This window comes from Thermobia domestica, chromosome 6 (genome assembly GCF_964235325.1).
Source record: "Thermobia domestica chromosome 6, izTheDome1.hap1.1, whole genome shotgun sequence".
NCBI classification, from domain to species: domain Eukaryota; kingdom Metazoa; phylum Arthropoda; class Insecta; order Zygentoma; family Lepismatidae; genus Thermobia; species Thermobia domestica.
In genome coordinates, this window is record NC_137459.1 from 75,341,997 (window position 1) to 75,358,523 (window position 16,527).

The 16,527-nt window shown below is 40.4% G+C and overlaps 1 protein-coding gene across 1 annotated transcript in view; it reads left to right on the forward strand.

The window, feature by feature from the left end:
• Window positions 1–1,958: 1,958 nt before the first annotated feature.
• The window catches only part of LOC145687204 (uncharacterized), a 66,845-nt gene continuing 52,276 nt past the window's right edge, over window positions 1,959–16,527 (forward strand). The window contains exon 1 of the mRNA XM_081760675.1: window positions 1,959–2,121. Coding sequence (XP_081616801.1) covers window positions 1,959–2,121 — 163 coding nt within the window. The remainder of the gene's footprint in view (window positions 2,122–16,527) is intronic.

The following is a 16,527-nucleotide window of genomic DNA, read 5'->3' on the forward strand; positions in this document are numbered from 1 at the left end:
CGCGAATAACCGATTCAGAAAACGATATGCTACAGGGAAGATCGACTTATGGATTGCATAAACTACTGGGAACATATTCACTCCAGTGGCATTTTTACTGAAGCCAAGAAATTCAAGTGAAAGGCGTAATGATTTTTTTCCCTTTTCTCATTCTACATTTAAAAAATTCTAGTGCCGGTACTAGTGCAAGACTCTTGCACAAGAGTCTTGGTCTTGCAGGTATGGTCTTGGTCTTGGTCTTGCAGGTATAGTCTTGGTCTTGGTCTTGCACCCCTTGGTCTTGGTCTTGGTCTGGCATCGGGATTCCTGGTCCTGGTCTTGGTCTTGCATGCAAGACTTTTGCAGAAACTGCAAGATGAAGACTCTTGCGGTCGTCACTAGATATGAAAACTAGGAAACTATTATTATCACGTCGCACTCATTTAAAATTCAGCTTCGAATATGAAAAAGAAAGAAAAGAAAGATTATATGGACAAAGAGGTGAGAGGTGAAGGAACATATCCCCACTAATCAAGGAATATTACACTGTGCTCACAGAATTGCGACCACTCCTCCACACAAGAAAGTGAGACCAGCAGCCGAGCTGATTACATGAACATCCCGAATGGTAATTGCAGAGAAAGAACACACTCGAGGCTACATATTGGCAGGCAGCACGCTGTTATAATCGGAGGTGTGCAGGATTATCCGCATTCCAATAGGGCATGATTGAGGATACCCAAGCAATAGGTGCGCGTAAATAACCCAAACAACGATACTTGTCGGGTGTGCCCTTTCCTGTGAAGTGAAGGTGTATAAGGAGTGGGAAGAAAATGGGATAACGGACTCCAAGAAACGGAACTGCAGGGGGCGTACGGAAGCTCAAAACGTGGGGCGAGCGTCGTTTCAAACAGCTCGGGACAGCCAAATGAACCATTAGGGTCCGCGAAATACGTGACCAATGCAATAGCGGCTGCACAACATCCATATCCCACATAACTATACGGCGTACAGTGGCACGCCTAAATTTCCACAGCAGATTACCCACTCCTTACGACTCGTCACTACCAACTTCTTTGCGCTTGGAACACGCTGATTGGACCGAGAATGATTGGAAAAGGCGTGTAGGTCCGATAAATAACGGTTTGCGCTACTCCTCTCGGACGGGTGTCTGCATGTGTTGCCAAGAGCACGAAGTTATGGACCTCTTGTGATGGCGCGTACTGTATATGCAGGTGGGGGTGGCTGTACGGTTTCAAGATGCTTCTGTTGCCATGGACTGTGGCCATTAGTGCACATCGACTACAACAAAGACATCCATTGTGTACCTCCAGTATCATGTACACCCCACAACGCAACAGTTCTACCCGCACGAAGACGACATTTTCCAGGACGGTAATGCACGGTACAAGCATTTCAGGACTGTACTTGCTTGGATTAAGGAACATTCCACGGAGCTGCAGCATATGAATTGCCCCCCTAACTCACCGGATCTTAATTCTATAGAACATTTATGAAATTTTGTAGAACGAGCTCTGCGCACCATGACTCCGGTACCGACATGTGTGGGCTCATTGTGGGATGCCATCAGGAATATATGGTATCAGATCCCCGTGGAAACATATCAGCAACTACCAGAATTCATCCCACGCCGTATCTAAGCTGTCCTCTGAGCAAAAGGTGGACCAACAAAGAGGGAAAAAATATGTTGAGGACTTGTATGAAAGCAGCCACAGACTGTGTCCCCTAGATGTTAAAGTAAAGAATAAAGTACGCGAGAATATTACAGGATTTAGTATTCTTGGGGACGAATTTGAAAAAAGCTATATCCGAGATTAGGAATGGAAAGGTAACCAGGATAGATTATAACAATTGAATTCATTAAGAATATGTGAGACAATGGCAAGAAAGAATTGATTCAACTCTCCAATGAAATATAAGAAACAGGAGAGTGACCAAAATTTTTCCTGATGACGATCATGATACAGATAGCTAAGAAATCGAACGCAGAGAGATGTGGGGATTATAGAAGTATTAGTTTCATATCTCATGCTGCAAAAGTTTGGCTTCGAATACTGAACAGAAGGTTGGATGGAAGAACTAATGAAAAACTTGAGGAGGAACAGTTCGAGTTCAAGAGAGGTAAGGGCACAAAATATGAAATTGGATTATTAAGGATAGTCGGTGAAAGATTTACGGAGAAAGGAAAACAATGTATGTGGTATTTATTGATCTAAAAAAGGCTTTTGACCACTTGAATTGGGAATTCTTGTTGGAAGTTCTAAAGAAGGTTGGGTTGGAATGGAAAGATCGAAGACTCATAAGAAACTTATATATGAACCAACAAGTAAGTGTTAAAATAGGGAAGGAAATGAAAGAGCAAAGTGCATTTGGAAGGGAAATTCGACAGGGGTGCTGTCTCTCGCCAACAATAGAAGAGATAGTGAAAAAGAGTATATATAATGAAGACGGTATCACATGTCGTATCTGTTCTATCATTATTAACAGGTCACTTAACGAGACTAAGAAATCTTCCATGAACTGCAACCCTCAGCTAGCTATCCTCTTCATTTTAACACTAGTAATAAGTGGAATCCTTTATCTCTTTTCATTCGCCTAGACCTATCGCCTTCTTCATGATACAGTTTCTTCTCAACCAATGTCCTAAGCATTTTCTCTTCCACGTACGAAGTGAAAGTTCTTTTTTCTTCCCACAATTTTCAAAGATTCCCAACTCGTTTTCCCTTCTATCCGTCTAATTCTTACCATTCTTTTCCATATTAACATTTTCAAACTTGTATTAATTTCCATCGCATTTGTTCAACTTTCATGTTTCTATCCACATGCTTGTGTTTATGTACATTACACGTGCTCCTGTTTGTAAACAACAACCACATGTATAAAGGTAACCAAGAAAGTTCTGTCGCTTTTTGTGGAGGTCTGTGTTCAATTAGCCCTCACATCGTAAGTTGAAAGTGAATGGAGATAAGGTGAAGGTTAGTTGTTGGTGTGGGTATACCCAACATACTACCCGGTTGTTGCAGTTCAGTTATGCCGTGAACTTGGGAAAGGGCAGAGTGAACATGGGACCTACATAGAGCGTAATTAGGACGTGTATACTGTACGAGTTCAAACTGGGGTCAAACACCGCTGCAGCGGGACAGAAGATATGCCAGGCCTTTGATGAAGTGTTGTGACTACACAGACAGTACAGCAATGGTTTAACAAGTTTAAGAACGTGACGAAACACTCGAAGACGCATCACGTGCCGTAAGACCAACATATGTACAAAATGAAGATCTTCAGGCAGCAATTGAAGCGAAAAGTGGCCAAGCATGTGGGGAACGGGAACTACAATTCAGCGTGAGTGGAGAAACCATTCGGCAGCACCTCAATCAACTTGAAAAGCACTAACAGTTGGATCGATGGGTTCCTCGTGATTTGACTCCGAACCAGAAGGCAACGCGAGCAGCCACTTGTGTTTCTTTGGTGTCTGGTCTGAGGAAGGAGCCATTTCTGGATAGTGTTGACATGTGATGAAAAGTGGGTCCTGCACGAAGCTCAACGGCGCCGTTATCATTGGTTAGTATCCCATAAACCGGTTCTAAAATGAAACGAAAAAAGCATTGGACCAGAAGGTCCTCCTGTGTGTTTGATGAACTGCTCGCGGTATAGTGTATCGGGAACTGCTACCATCTGGTAAAAGCATCAATGAAATTGTAGTTGAACCGTGTTTAAGAAGAACTCAAAATTCTGGAGCCAGCACTTCTGAATCGCAGAGGGGTTCTCCAGTTATAGGACAACGATAAGCCCCACGTGGCTAAGGTGATCAGGGACAGCGTTCTACGCCTTGGATGGGAAACACTATTGCATCTGCCATACTTCCCGGACATTGCACCGTCCGATTATCACCTGTTCCATTCCTTGGACAATCACCTTAGAGGACGCTAGTTCAGATGCCTAGTAGAGGTGCAAAATGCACTTGAGGGGGGCGCGGTGGCTCAGTGGTAGAGCGTTCACCTCTGGTGCTTGGGGTCCCGGGTTCGATCCCAGCCCCCGACAAGTGAACTTTGTGGTGGACAAACACCGTGCTCGTGGGTTTTCTCGGGGTTCTCCCGTTTCCTCCCACTTTCTTCATTCCACCATTTCACTCATCTCTCATAATCACCGTCTCCTTTAGCCTAACCGGCATAACCGTGGGACGTAAAACTTACAGATTTCATTTTTCATTTCAAAATGCACTTGATACCTTCTTCGCTTCACGGTCCACCAAGTACTGCCGCGATGGAATCCATGACCTTACACAACGTTGGCAGTAGGTCGTCGATACTGGCGGGTACTATTTATGATCTTCCAGGTAAGTCTTACGTGACATTTCGAAGGTGGTAGGTAAAAAAGCGACAGAACTTCCTTGGTTACTTTTATATGTTACGATGTAGTACTACACCTCATCTTGTATTACTACAGAACCAAACAACTGACCACCAGTAATATCTACAAGTCACATGACGACAAGGGAGCAGCAGCGCGACCGCTGCCCTTAACACTTATATAACAGAGAGGCTTCAAGCACAGTCACCAATCTGCGATTGGTCACCCATCCTCTAGCTTGCCTGGAGCTCTAGGAGAAACCCAACCTATAAAAGTAATTAGGTGATTCGTTGTGCAATTGGCACATATATTTTCACCTCTCTAGGAGGTTTCTAAGAGTTCAGATTTCAAGATCTCTCACTCTCTCTCTCTCTCTTTTTTTTTTTTTTTTTTTGTTTTGTTTTACGTGTGTTTTAGCTCGGATATTCTAATTCCTATAGTTCCTTAGTGATCACATAGATCTTACAGATGCCGTATCTCTTTCTTTTCCTCCTCTCTACATTATGTCTGGAGATGAATGTTCTGAAAAATAGGCTACACTGGAGATTTTAAAAAGTAAGACGATCTGCGCTATCAGTAATACATGTTGTGGTGTTTAATTTAACATATAAGACAATAAATTAATAAGACTGAGAATACGACTCTCTTCAGAGATGACAGTGCACTGATGCTTAAACTCTGTACCTTTACTCCCTATAGCTACGTTAGTTCCTTAGTCAAGATCAAAACTCTTCAAAATTAATCACAAATTCTTATGCAACCTTCCCTTCTTATGAATCATGTCACTGTATGGCAAATATTACGAGAACAACAGTTAAGTGCGTTTCATTTACTAAGAGTACGGCCCCTGTCAGACAATGATTACGGTCCACGTGAGAACTTCTGTGAGTGGTTTCATCGAATGTGTGAAGATAATCCTGTACGAGGGGCGGCCAATAAGTTTTATCTTAACTAAGAAAGGGTTGAGGGAAAAGAGCTGAATGCAGACATATGATTAGTCTTTTTCTGCGTAGTCACCAAGCAAAGTAACACATTTCTGCAATCGGTCTTTCAGTTTCCACAACCTCTCTTTGTAGAAAGGGTCACATTGGCTAGAAAACCAGTGCTCCACTGCAGACATGGCCTCCGCATCTGAAGAAAAACTCCATCCTTTCAGAGACTGGTTCAGTTTTGGAAACAAGAAGAAATCTGACAGCACGAGGTCAGGTGAATATGGAGGATGGGGAAGTAATTGGTATCCTAGGCGTTGGACAAGATTCATGGTTTCCTGGGCTTTGTGGGCGGGAATATTGTCAACTAACAGGCGTACACACCTATGGTGAGGATGCCATGGCGCTTTTCTTTTAGGGCATCGCGAAATTTTTCCAGCAGAACTCTGTAATATGTTCCAATCACACTATACCCAACAGTTAGGTAATCCGTTCGAATAACGCCCTTGTAATCTCAGAAAACTGAATGCATGACCTTAGCAGAAGGCTGAACATGTTCCTTTTTAGTGGGTGATGTGCTGTTATGTTTCCACTGTTTACTCATGACTTTAGTCTCTGGATCAAAGTGATATACCCAACATTCTTCCATTGTCACGAGACGATCGAAAAAGTTCTCATTGCGTACACAGAGAGCCAACACTTCCGATGCGTATTGTTGTTCTTGAAAAGGAGTGAGTAAAATGGGAACCCACCGTGCGGTTACTTTGGATAGGTGCAGGTAATCATGCAAGGTATTGGATACTGAACCATGGGAAATCTTTAACTCATTGACAATAGTATTTATGGTTATTCGTGAAAAATGAAATGAAATCTTTAAGTTTTACGTCCCACGATTATGTCAGTTAGGCTAAAGGAGACGGTGATGATGAGAGATGAGTGAAATGGTGGAATGAAGAAAGTGGGAGGAAACGGGAGGACCCCGAGAAAACCCACGAGCACTTATGGTTATTCGTCTGTTGTCCATCACTAGGAGTTCCACTTTCTGAATCATGTCATTAATCGCTGAACACGGTCTATCCTCTCTAGATTCGTCCTCCAAACTCATCCGTCCGCATTTCAGCTTCGGCCATGTTTTAATAGTGCTTAAGGATGAACACTTTTGACCATAAACAGTTTTCATCTCTGCATAGATATCTTTGGCTTTCATTTCCTTTAGATGGAGGAACTTTATGACAGCGCGATATTCCACTTTTGCCACTTCTACGCTTTCACTCTTTCCAGACGCCATATCTTCAACGATTTTGAACCTAGAAGCATAAAATTTACACATTAGTCTCATCAGACATTGCAGCATTTCGTACATAATTGAATACAAATAGCTAAAACATTTCTATACGAGGGCAAAAGTATATTGACTGTCCCTCGTATTTCCAACGGAGATACTCTTTAGTGATGAAGCTTGTTTTAAAAAAGGATATTGTGTGAATAGACGGAATAGTCATGCATGGGACGAGAAAAATCCGCACGCCATAATCCATATAGATCACCAATCCACGTTCGCAGTGAATATCTGGGCTGGTATTTTGGGAGATTACCTCACAGGTCCATATCTTTTACCTCCTCGATTAAATGGACAGTTTTATCGTATTTCTTGGCAAATATTTTACCAGAACTCTTTGAGGAGCACATTTGGTTCCAACATGACGGAGCCTCGTTCCATTTCTCACATGAGGTACAGAAATACCTGATCAAGTATATCCAGAGCAATGGATAAGGTGAGTGGTCCCGTGAGATGGCCTGCTCGTTCATCGGACCTAATCCCAATTAGATTTTATTTTCTTTGGGGGCATATGAAAGCTCTAGTCTACGAAACATCTGCACTGTCTGAAGAAGAGCTAGTTGCAAGAAGTATTGCCACTGGCCATAGCATCAGGGAGGCACCACATATGTTAACACTTGCTGGGGACTCACTGCATCTCCGCTGCAATGTCGTCGGAGGACGGTGTTTTAAGCAGCTTCTCTAAAGGTGCGTATAAATCTATTTCTGCATATGTAACGATGTTTTCATTTCCTTGTTATTGTAATTTATTGCTTTATTGTTATATAACCAAGCACATGTAGCTCCCTCGTGGTTAAGAGGTTAGCGTACGCGCCTTAGACGTATGAGATTCAGGTTCGAATCCCGGCAGAAGCTCATGTGGTTCGGATTCCACGTTAATCAATAGTCCACGTCTCACATAGCCTCGTTGTTGAAAGGGAAGCTAAAAAACTAATACTCAAACGGGAAAACAATCTTCTACAGCTGACACAATGATTCCCATCTGGCCTCTAGAAAGACTTCGTATTAACTATTCCGTCAAGCTTTGGACAAACCGTAACATCCAAGCATGTCTGAGAATCCCTTACGCCTTGCACTGAATCGCTTGCACACCCATAACACATTGCTAACATTTGCATTTCAATAGCTTATATATGATTTTAGCTCTGTATGCGGTTATAGACTGCCGGATCCACTGTTCCTCGTGTTCGAAATAAAACGTGTTGTTTTTTTAAACCTTTTTAGAGCCTATCCTAGGTACTGTACAAGTGTTTCTGAATGGCGGCCATCTTTGTTGTCGGTAGAGTGTCATTTTAAGCATTTGCAAGCATGTACGAAAACTGCAGTTACTGAGGACATACGAATCAGACGAAATGAAACGAATGTTTACAGGAGAGGCCAAGGTATACGGAGAATGTATACTTTTGCTTCTAAATAAATGTGCAAGGTTGCAAACTAATACATGTAATCATTGGAAAAGTACAGAAAATTGCACTTTTAAAGGGGCTGTATGTTGGATTGGCATAAAGTAGGGGGTTCATAAGTTTTGTGCTGAATACTATTGCATAAAAGAGTCTGCACAAATACCCACAGCTATGATATTACTGTTGCCGTAGATTTATGGGGGTCCGAAATTTGGAGTTTGTAATTTTGATTTCATTTTTGGGGCGTAATATTTCAGGAGGGCAAAGTGCTAAAAAAAATTGCTGCTTTGGTTTGGTGTTCGATGTTCGCATGATTCGTACGGTCTGAGCAACTGTAGTTTTCGTAGACGCTTGCAAATGCAAAAATTAGCACTCCACCGACAATAAGATGGCAGCCACTCAGGAACACTTGTAAATACGACAACATGAATAGTGTTATTGACCTTCTCATTCACAAGGTACACTCATGTCCATAATGGTTGTCGCATATCTATAACTGTCTTCTTGTAAGAATATAATTTGGTAATGCTTTTACAAGGTACTTTTAATACTGATACTATGTGTATAATCGAGAAATGTATATTTGTGGTAAATTTCATAGGAAAAGAATTATAAATACGAAAATTAGAATGAGTAAAACAAAATGTTGCTAAATGGACAAGAAAGTTTTATTTTCGTTTTATTGTTCTTATTTACTGTTCTTTTGCCATGAAATTTGCCACATACATGTTTTTGGCGAACATACACATACTAACATTATAAGAAATACCGGGCGAATTCTTTATCAAAATATATTCCTACAACAACATATTTATAGACATGCGACAATAATTTTGGACATGAGTGTACATCACGCTCAATTTTTTATAATTTTCGGAGATGGTCGAGCAACCTGCTATGGACCACTTCGTATGGATTGAGCCTACTGTAACTAAGATTAGTATCTTAACATTTATTATTATTATTATTATTATTATTATTATTATTATTATTATTATTATTATTATTATTATTTACTGATGAGTAATTGATTTATCTCTATTTCGAAAGAATTCCTGTTATACTGATTTATAAAAATAGCAATTAAAATATGCATATGGTGCAAGTTAGTGTCTTTCTTTAATAGTCCAATTTTTGAAAATTGGTAATTTTGTTCTTAGTTAAATATCAAAGTTCAAAGTTTCCTATTGTTTGCTTTTATACAGGTAGAGCTTTCTATATGGTGGTGTTATATACGTGTATACACAGAGCAAATCAAAATGATTGACATGATTTCAGAAATTTATTCTGTGAAATCTAATACACGTATAGGGCTTACGTATTATTGTGAGACATGTGCTAAGAAAGGTAAGCTATCAGAGTTTTCTTGAAACACATCACGAGTGTTCTGTGTGTTCACCTTCCATAACGGCACACATCACGCCGATACTCTTATCTCCTGCCAAACCTGTTGTAGCATGTTCCGGTCAATACCAGCAACGGCTGCTACGATGCGGCACACAGCTCATCCAATTTTGTTGGAAGTTGTTGTACGTAAGCATGATCCTATACAAAACCCGCCATGACGAAATCACATGGATTCAAGTAGGGGGAACGAGGTGGCCAAGCAGGGAGAGGTTAATCCTCTGGTCAATGTTACTTTCCTTAACTATTCGCTGCTGACTCTTAGCGGTAGAAAGTGGAAACACTGCTTGGAAACTAAACCGTGAAAGTTAACCTTTCGAAGTGCATGTCTCACAATACCATATATTCATTAGATTTCACAGAATACATTTCTGAAATCAGGTACATCATCTTGACTTGCCCTTCCTATATATACCAGAGATATACTTCATCTTTTAAAAAAAAATCAAATTTAAAATTTTTAAAAACCATAAAATTTGTAGGAAGCACTTATCAATGTTCTTACTCTAGCAAATGAGTATGGTGCCATGGAAAATAAGGGACCATAGTAATTATAACTAAAAAATCAACTCTGATGTTTCACCCTATAAAGACGAGTCTTTACCCTTACTGTGTATATTTAATATTAAATAAATAGAGAATTAAAAATGTTTAAAAGGGTAAGTCTGGCCAGACCTATATATTCTATAGTATGATTAATAATTATATTCGTGTATATTTATATTTATACATATATACGTATATACTTACAGTCCTGAATAATATTCTTTTCACCTCCTATTGTATACACGACTCCAAAAGTGCATTACCACCTGCAATTCTCCTTTTCCTGCAATAGCAGGCAACCCAAAAAGCTCGGCGGTTGGGTTGGTTGCAAATTCGAAAGGCGTTGGACTAAACCTCAATTTTGTCACAAATATATCAGTGTGGCAAACTGCAAATAAGAGAATAAAACAAATTGTTAAGAATGACAATTTTATTATTGTGACGGAGTTGGATGACATCAAAAGTTACTAAGTGACTTACTTAAGCAGTTCAAACAAGATGAATGGTAAGAAACAGATATAAGAAGAAAGCATTTCTCTCTTTCCCCACACCCCACCAAAAAAGAAACTCATAAAAAGAAAAAGTTATATAATATAAAGGTTTCATATAAAAGCCTAACAGTACAAAAACAAATAGCTAAACGAAACGAAAAAGAGAAACACAGAACAGGGGGCACCAGTGGCGTAGCAGACTTGCGGCCCTCCCATGCAAGATAAAGAAATGGGACCCTAGTTGTAAACTCCATTGTTATAATAATTATTATTATTATTAATATTATTAGCATTATTATTATTATTAACATTATTATTATTATTATTAAAAAGTCGTTTCATTTTCAAAATCTCTGACTCTGCCTAAGAGCATGAATACATATAGCGATCATGTGTGCACGTTTTGTCAATGAGCGGTTCCAAAGGGCAAAAGGGGTGGAAATCTCCAAGACAGAGAAATAAAAAAAACTTTCTTATGGTAAATTCTAGTTCAAAGTTCGAAGCACTTGCTTTTCCACGTGATTTTGTGTCCCTTTTTTCAGGGAACAGAAAAGTTCTGGCGCCTAAGAAATTATACCATATAATATTGCAAATTTGCAAGTGAATGTATTTACATTGCAATTTGTGGTAATAAAGATTTTATGATTAGAAAACAATATTACAAAAAGTAAGTTTAATTTCTTCATCCATCGCAAGTCTTAGGGGCCCCTTATACCTCGCCGCCCCCCGAATATCGATATCGAAAATTTAGAATGATATATTCATGTCCATATATTCGCGTTATCGAATGTTGTTATGTGACGATAGCAATGTATCGATATATCACAGGCCCAGGTCAGAGAAGTGATGCTTGAAATATACTGGAATCAACAATCAAATTCTAAATAAGTTCTCCATTTCCGTATTCAATGCTGAGGGGAAAGGGTGTGAACCCGAATAGAAATTTTAAGAAAATCAAATGTTAAGATAAAAGTAGGTTTTCCGTCTTCCCCTTGAATACAAAAATTAACAGAAAACTATTACTGCAATTTACCTTTTACTTCTGTTTCTGATTGTTATCACAAATCATAGAAAGTACACATACTTTACATAGTATACCAATACACTCTATTACTTTTTACAACCAAGCAAGCCGGAAGATGAATTTCTTGTGATATTAAAGTGGAATGTTCTACAAAATAGTCATAATTCATTGGCCATATTTCTATCAGTACTTTGGTACGGACTAAGAGCTACAAGACTAACAGAACTAGAAATTAGAGATTTCATTCCTCTTTTCTCTCAGACTAAAAGACTTCTGCATTTTCCTGAGATTTTAATTTTCTCAATATAAGTCCCCTATTCTGGGCTAATTCTGGCTACCGCGGTTCCGAGGTAATCGGTAAACAAAAGAGTAAAGTTTGTTGACTCTCAACTCTCGACAGTTTGTGAGAAGATATTTCACAGTTTATGTTGTTATTTCTTCGTTACAAAAACATTTCTAGTTGACTCGATTCATTGTGAATTACTGAACTTATAAACATTTACAATTATTGAAAGATGAATAATTATTTTTAAACATAAAAAGTCGTTACAGTTCAGTAGAATGCAATAGTATATAGAAATGAATGAAAATATTGTTTATTTGTTGAGATGTACGAACTGAATGTGAATAATAAGTGTTTCCCATTCTCTTGTCCAGAGGCGGATCTATGATGGACTTCTGGGGGCTTGGTGGTTCATAATACTTCTACTTAGAGCTATTTTTAAGAGCTCCAAACTCTGGAATGGGTTTTATTTATATATAAAATAAGAAAGATTCCCGTTCCTGTGGGCAATCGCCATGATTGCCCCCTGGATCCGCCCCTGCTCTTGTGTAGCACACTTTTTGAAAACATTTAGTTCGTGTATGCTCCTGACGATGCTGATTAGGGATGGCCACATCTGGATAATTTTTTATTCAGATATCAGATAGAAACTTATCCGGATTTGCAATATCCGTTTGACGGATAACAAAACGGATGACGGATAATGGATAATATCTGGATAACAAATGACGGATAATATCCGGATAACGGATACTATTCGAATGACGGATAACGGATAATATCCGGATGTCGGATAATATCCCGATAATGGATTTATCCGGATAATTTATAAAACTAAGGTAACGGATAATATCTGGATAATAGAACATTCGGATAACTGATTACATCCGTATGACGAATAAAGGATAATATCCGGTTAACGTATATGGTTTTTAAAAAAACATATGGGAGAGGGACGTATTAGTCTTTCCTGCTCATGGAGTTATTAAAAGACAATCATCGGGCAGTGGTCTTTAAAATTGAAAGATATTGCTTCTTAAAATGTTTCCTAGTAACTTCCAAATTTCTTGTTCTTGTGGGACGCGGTGGCTCAATGGTAGACCGCTTACTCTGGTGCGTGGGGTCCTTATTATTTAGATCCCCGGCCAAGTAAGTTTGCGGTGGACAAGATCGTATCCGTAGGTTCTCTCATGGTACTCCCGCTTCTTGCCACTTTCCATTCCATCATTTCTTCTATTGCCATTGACTTGCTGTAATCATTGGGCGCGGTGGTTCAGTGGCATAGTGCTTCCTCTGGTGCGTGGGGTCCTTATTATTTAGATTCCCGGCCAAGTATGTTTGTGGTGGACAAGTTCGTATCCGTGGGTTTTCTCAAGGTACTTCCGCTTGTTCCCACATTTCATTCCACCAATTCCTCCTTTATCATTGACTTGCTTTAATCATTCGGCGCGGCGGCTCAGTGCTAGAGCGCTTCCTCTTGTGCGTCGGGTCCTTATTGTTTCGATCCCCACCCAAGGAAATTTGTAGTGGACAAGATCGTATCCGTTGATTTTTTCACGGCACTCCCGCTTTTTCCCATTTTTCACTCCACCAATTTCTCTTTTATCATTGGCTTGATTCAATCATTGGCCACGGTGGTTCAGTGGTAGAACGCTTCCTCTGGTGCGTGGGGTCCTTATTTTTTGTTCCCCTGTCTGATAAATTTGTGGTGGACAAGATCGTATCCCTGAGTTTTGTCAGGGTACTCCCGCTTCCTCCCACAATTCATTCCACCAATTCTTCTAATATTATTGATTTGCTTCAATCATTGGGCGAATTGGGACAGTAATAGAGCGCTTCCTCTGGTGGGCCAAATAAGTTTGTGGTGGACAAGATCGTATCCGTGGGTTTTCTCAAGGTACTTCCGCTTCTTCCCACTAGGGATGCGCACGAGACGAGTCGAGACAGAATTTTCCTGATAAATAGAGAAATAGCTCTTCCAATAGAGAAATATATATTTTTCGACTCGAGACATCACTTTTTCAGCACATTTTCGAGACGAGACAGCCTAAAATGTTGTCTCGTGCTCATCTCTACTTCCCACTTTTCATTCCACCAATTCCTCTATTATCATTGAATTACGTTAATCATTGGGCGCGGTGGCTCAGTGGTAGAGCACTTCCTCTGGTTGGTCAATTAAGTTTGTAATGAACAAGATCGTATCCATCGGTTTTTTCAGGGTACTCCCGCATCCTCCCAAATTTCATTCCACCAATTCTATTATTATTGACTTGCTTCAATCATTGGGCGCAGTGGCTCAGTGAGAGAGCTTTTTTTCTGGTGGGCTAATTAAGTTTGTGGTGGACAAGATCTTATCCGTGGGTTTTCTGAGGGTACTCCTGTTTCTTCCCACTTTTCATTCCACCAATTCCTCTATTATCATTAACTTGGTTTAATCATTGGGCGCAGTGGTTCAGTGGCTTCCCCTGCTGGGCCAAGTAAGTTTGTGGTTTACAAGATTGTATCCGTGGGTTTTGTCAGGGTACTCTCGCTTCCTCCCACATTTCATTCAACCAATTCTTCTATTATCATTGACTTACTTTAATCATTGGACGCTGTGGCTCAGTGGTATAGCGCTTCTTCTAGTGTGCCAAGTAAGTTTGTAATGGAGAAGATCGTATCCGTCGGTTTTATCAGGGTACTCCCGATTCTTCCTACTTTTTAAATTCCACCAATTTCTCTATTATCATTGACCTACCTTAATCATTGGACGCGGTGGCTCAGTGGTAGAACGCTTCTTCTGGTGGGCCAAGTACTTTTGCGGTGGACATGATCGTATCCGTAGGTTCGACATGGTATTCCCGCTTCCTCGCACATTTCATTCCACCAATTCTTCTCTTATCATTGAATCTCTCAATCATTGTTAGCAGTGGCTCAGTGGTAGAGCGTTTCCTCTGGTAGGCCAAGTAAGTTTGTGGTGTAGAAGATCGTATCTGTGTGTTTTGTCAGAGTACTCCAGCTTCCTTCCACGTTTCATTCCACCAATTCTTCTATTATTATTGACTTGCTTCAATCATTGGGCGCAGTGGCTCAGTGGTAGAGCGCTTCCTCTGGAGAGCCTAGTAAGTTTGTGATGGACAAGATAGTATCTGTGGGTTTTCTCAGAGTACTCCTGCTTCTTCCCACTTTTCATTCCAGCAACTCCTCTATTATAATTGAATTGGTTTAATCATTGGACGCGGTGGCATCGTGGCAGAGCGCATCCTCTGGTGGGAAAAGTACGTTTGTGGTGGAGAACATCGTATCCGTGGGTTTTCTCAAGGTACTTCCGCTTCTTCCCACTAGGGATGCGCACGAGACGAGTCGAGACAGAATTTTCCTGATAAATAGAGAAATAGCTCTTCCAATAGAGAAATATATATTTTTCGACTCGAGACATCACTTTTTCAGCACATTTTCGAGACGAGACAGCCTAAAATGTTGTCTCGTGCTCATCTCTACTTCCCACTTTTCATTCCACCAATTCCTCTATTATCATTGAATTACGTTAATCATTGGGCGCGGTGGCTCAGTGGTAGAGCACTTCCTCTGGTTGGTCAATTAAGTTTGTAATGAACAAGATCGTATCCATCGGTTTTTTCAGGGTACTCCCGCATCCTCCCAAATTTCATTCCACCAATTCTATTATTATTGACTTGCTTCAATCATTGGGCGCAGTGGCTCAGTGAGAGAGCTTTTTTTCTGGTGGGCTAATTAAGTTTGTGGTGGACAAGATCTTATCCGTGGGTTTTCTGAGGGTACTCCTGTTTCTTCCCACTTTTCATTCCACCAATTCCTCTATTATCATTAACTTGGTTTAATCATTGGGCGCAGTGGTTCAGTGGCTTCCCCTGCTGGGCCAAGTAAGTTTGTGGTTTACAAGATTGTATCCGTGGGTTTTGTCAGGGTACTCTCGCTTCCTCCCACATTTCATTCAACCAATTCTTCTATTATCATTGACTTACTTTAATCATTGGACGCTGTGGCTCAGTGGTATAGCGCTTCTTCTAGTGTGCCAAGTAAGTTTGTAATGGAGAAGATCGTATCCGTCGGTTTTATCAGGGTACTCCCGATTCTTCCTACTTTTTAAATTCCACCAATTTCTCTATTATCATTGACCTACCTTAATCATTGGACGCGGTGGCTCAGTGGTAGAACGCTTCTTCTGGTGGGCCAAGTACTTTTGCGGTGGACATGATCGTATCCGTAGGTTCGACATGGTATTCCCGCTTCCTCGCACATTTCATTCCACCAATTCTTCTCTTATCATTGAATCTCTCAATCATTGTTAGCAGTGGCTCAGTGGTAGAGCGTTTCCTCTGGTAGGCCAAGTAAGTTTGTGGTGTAGAAGATCGTATCTGTGTGTTTTGTCAGAGTACTCCAGCTTCCTTCCACGTTTCATTCCACCAATTCTTCTATTATTATTGACTTGCTTCAATCATTGGGCGCAGTGGCTCAGTGGTAGAGCGCTTCCTCTGGAGAGCCTAGTAAGTTTGTGATGGACAAGATAGTATCTGTGGGTTTTCTCAGAGTACTCCTGCTTCTTCCCACTTTTCATTCCAGCAACTCCTCTATTATAATTGAATTGGTTTAATCATTGGACGCGGTGGCATCGTGGCAGAGCGCATCCTCTGGTGGGAAAAGTACGTTTGTGGTGGAGAACATCGTATCCGTGGGTTTTCTCACGGTATTCCCGCTTCTTCCCACTTTTCATTTACTTGCTTCAATCATTGGGTACGG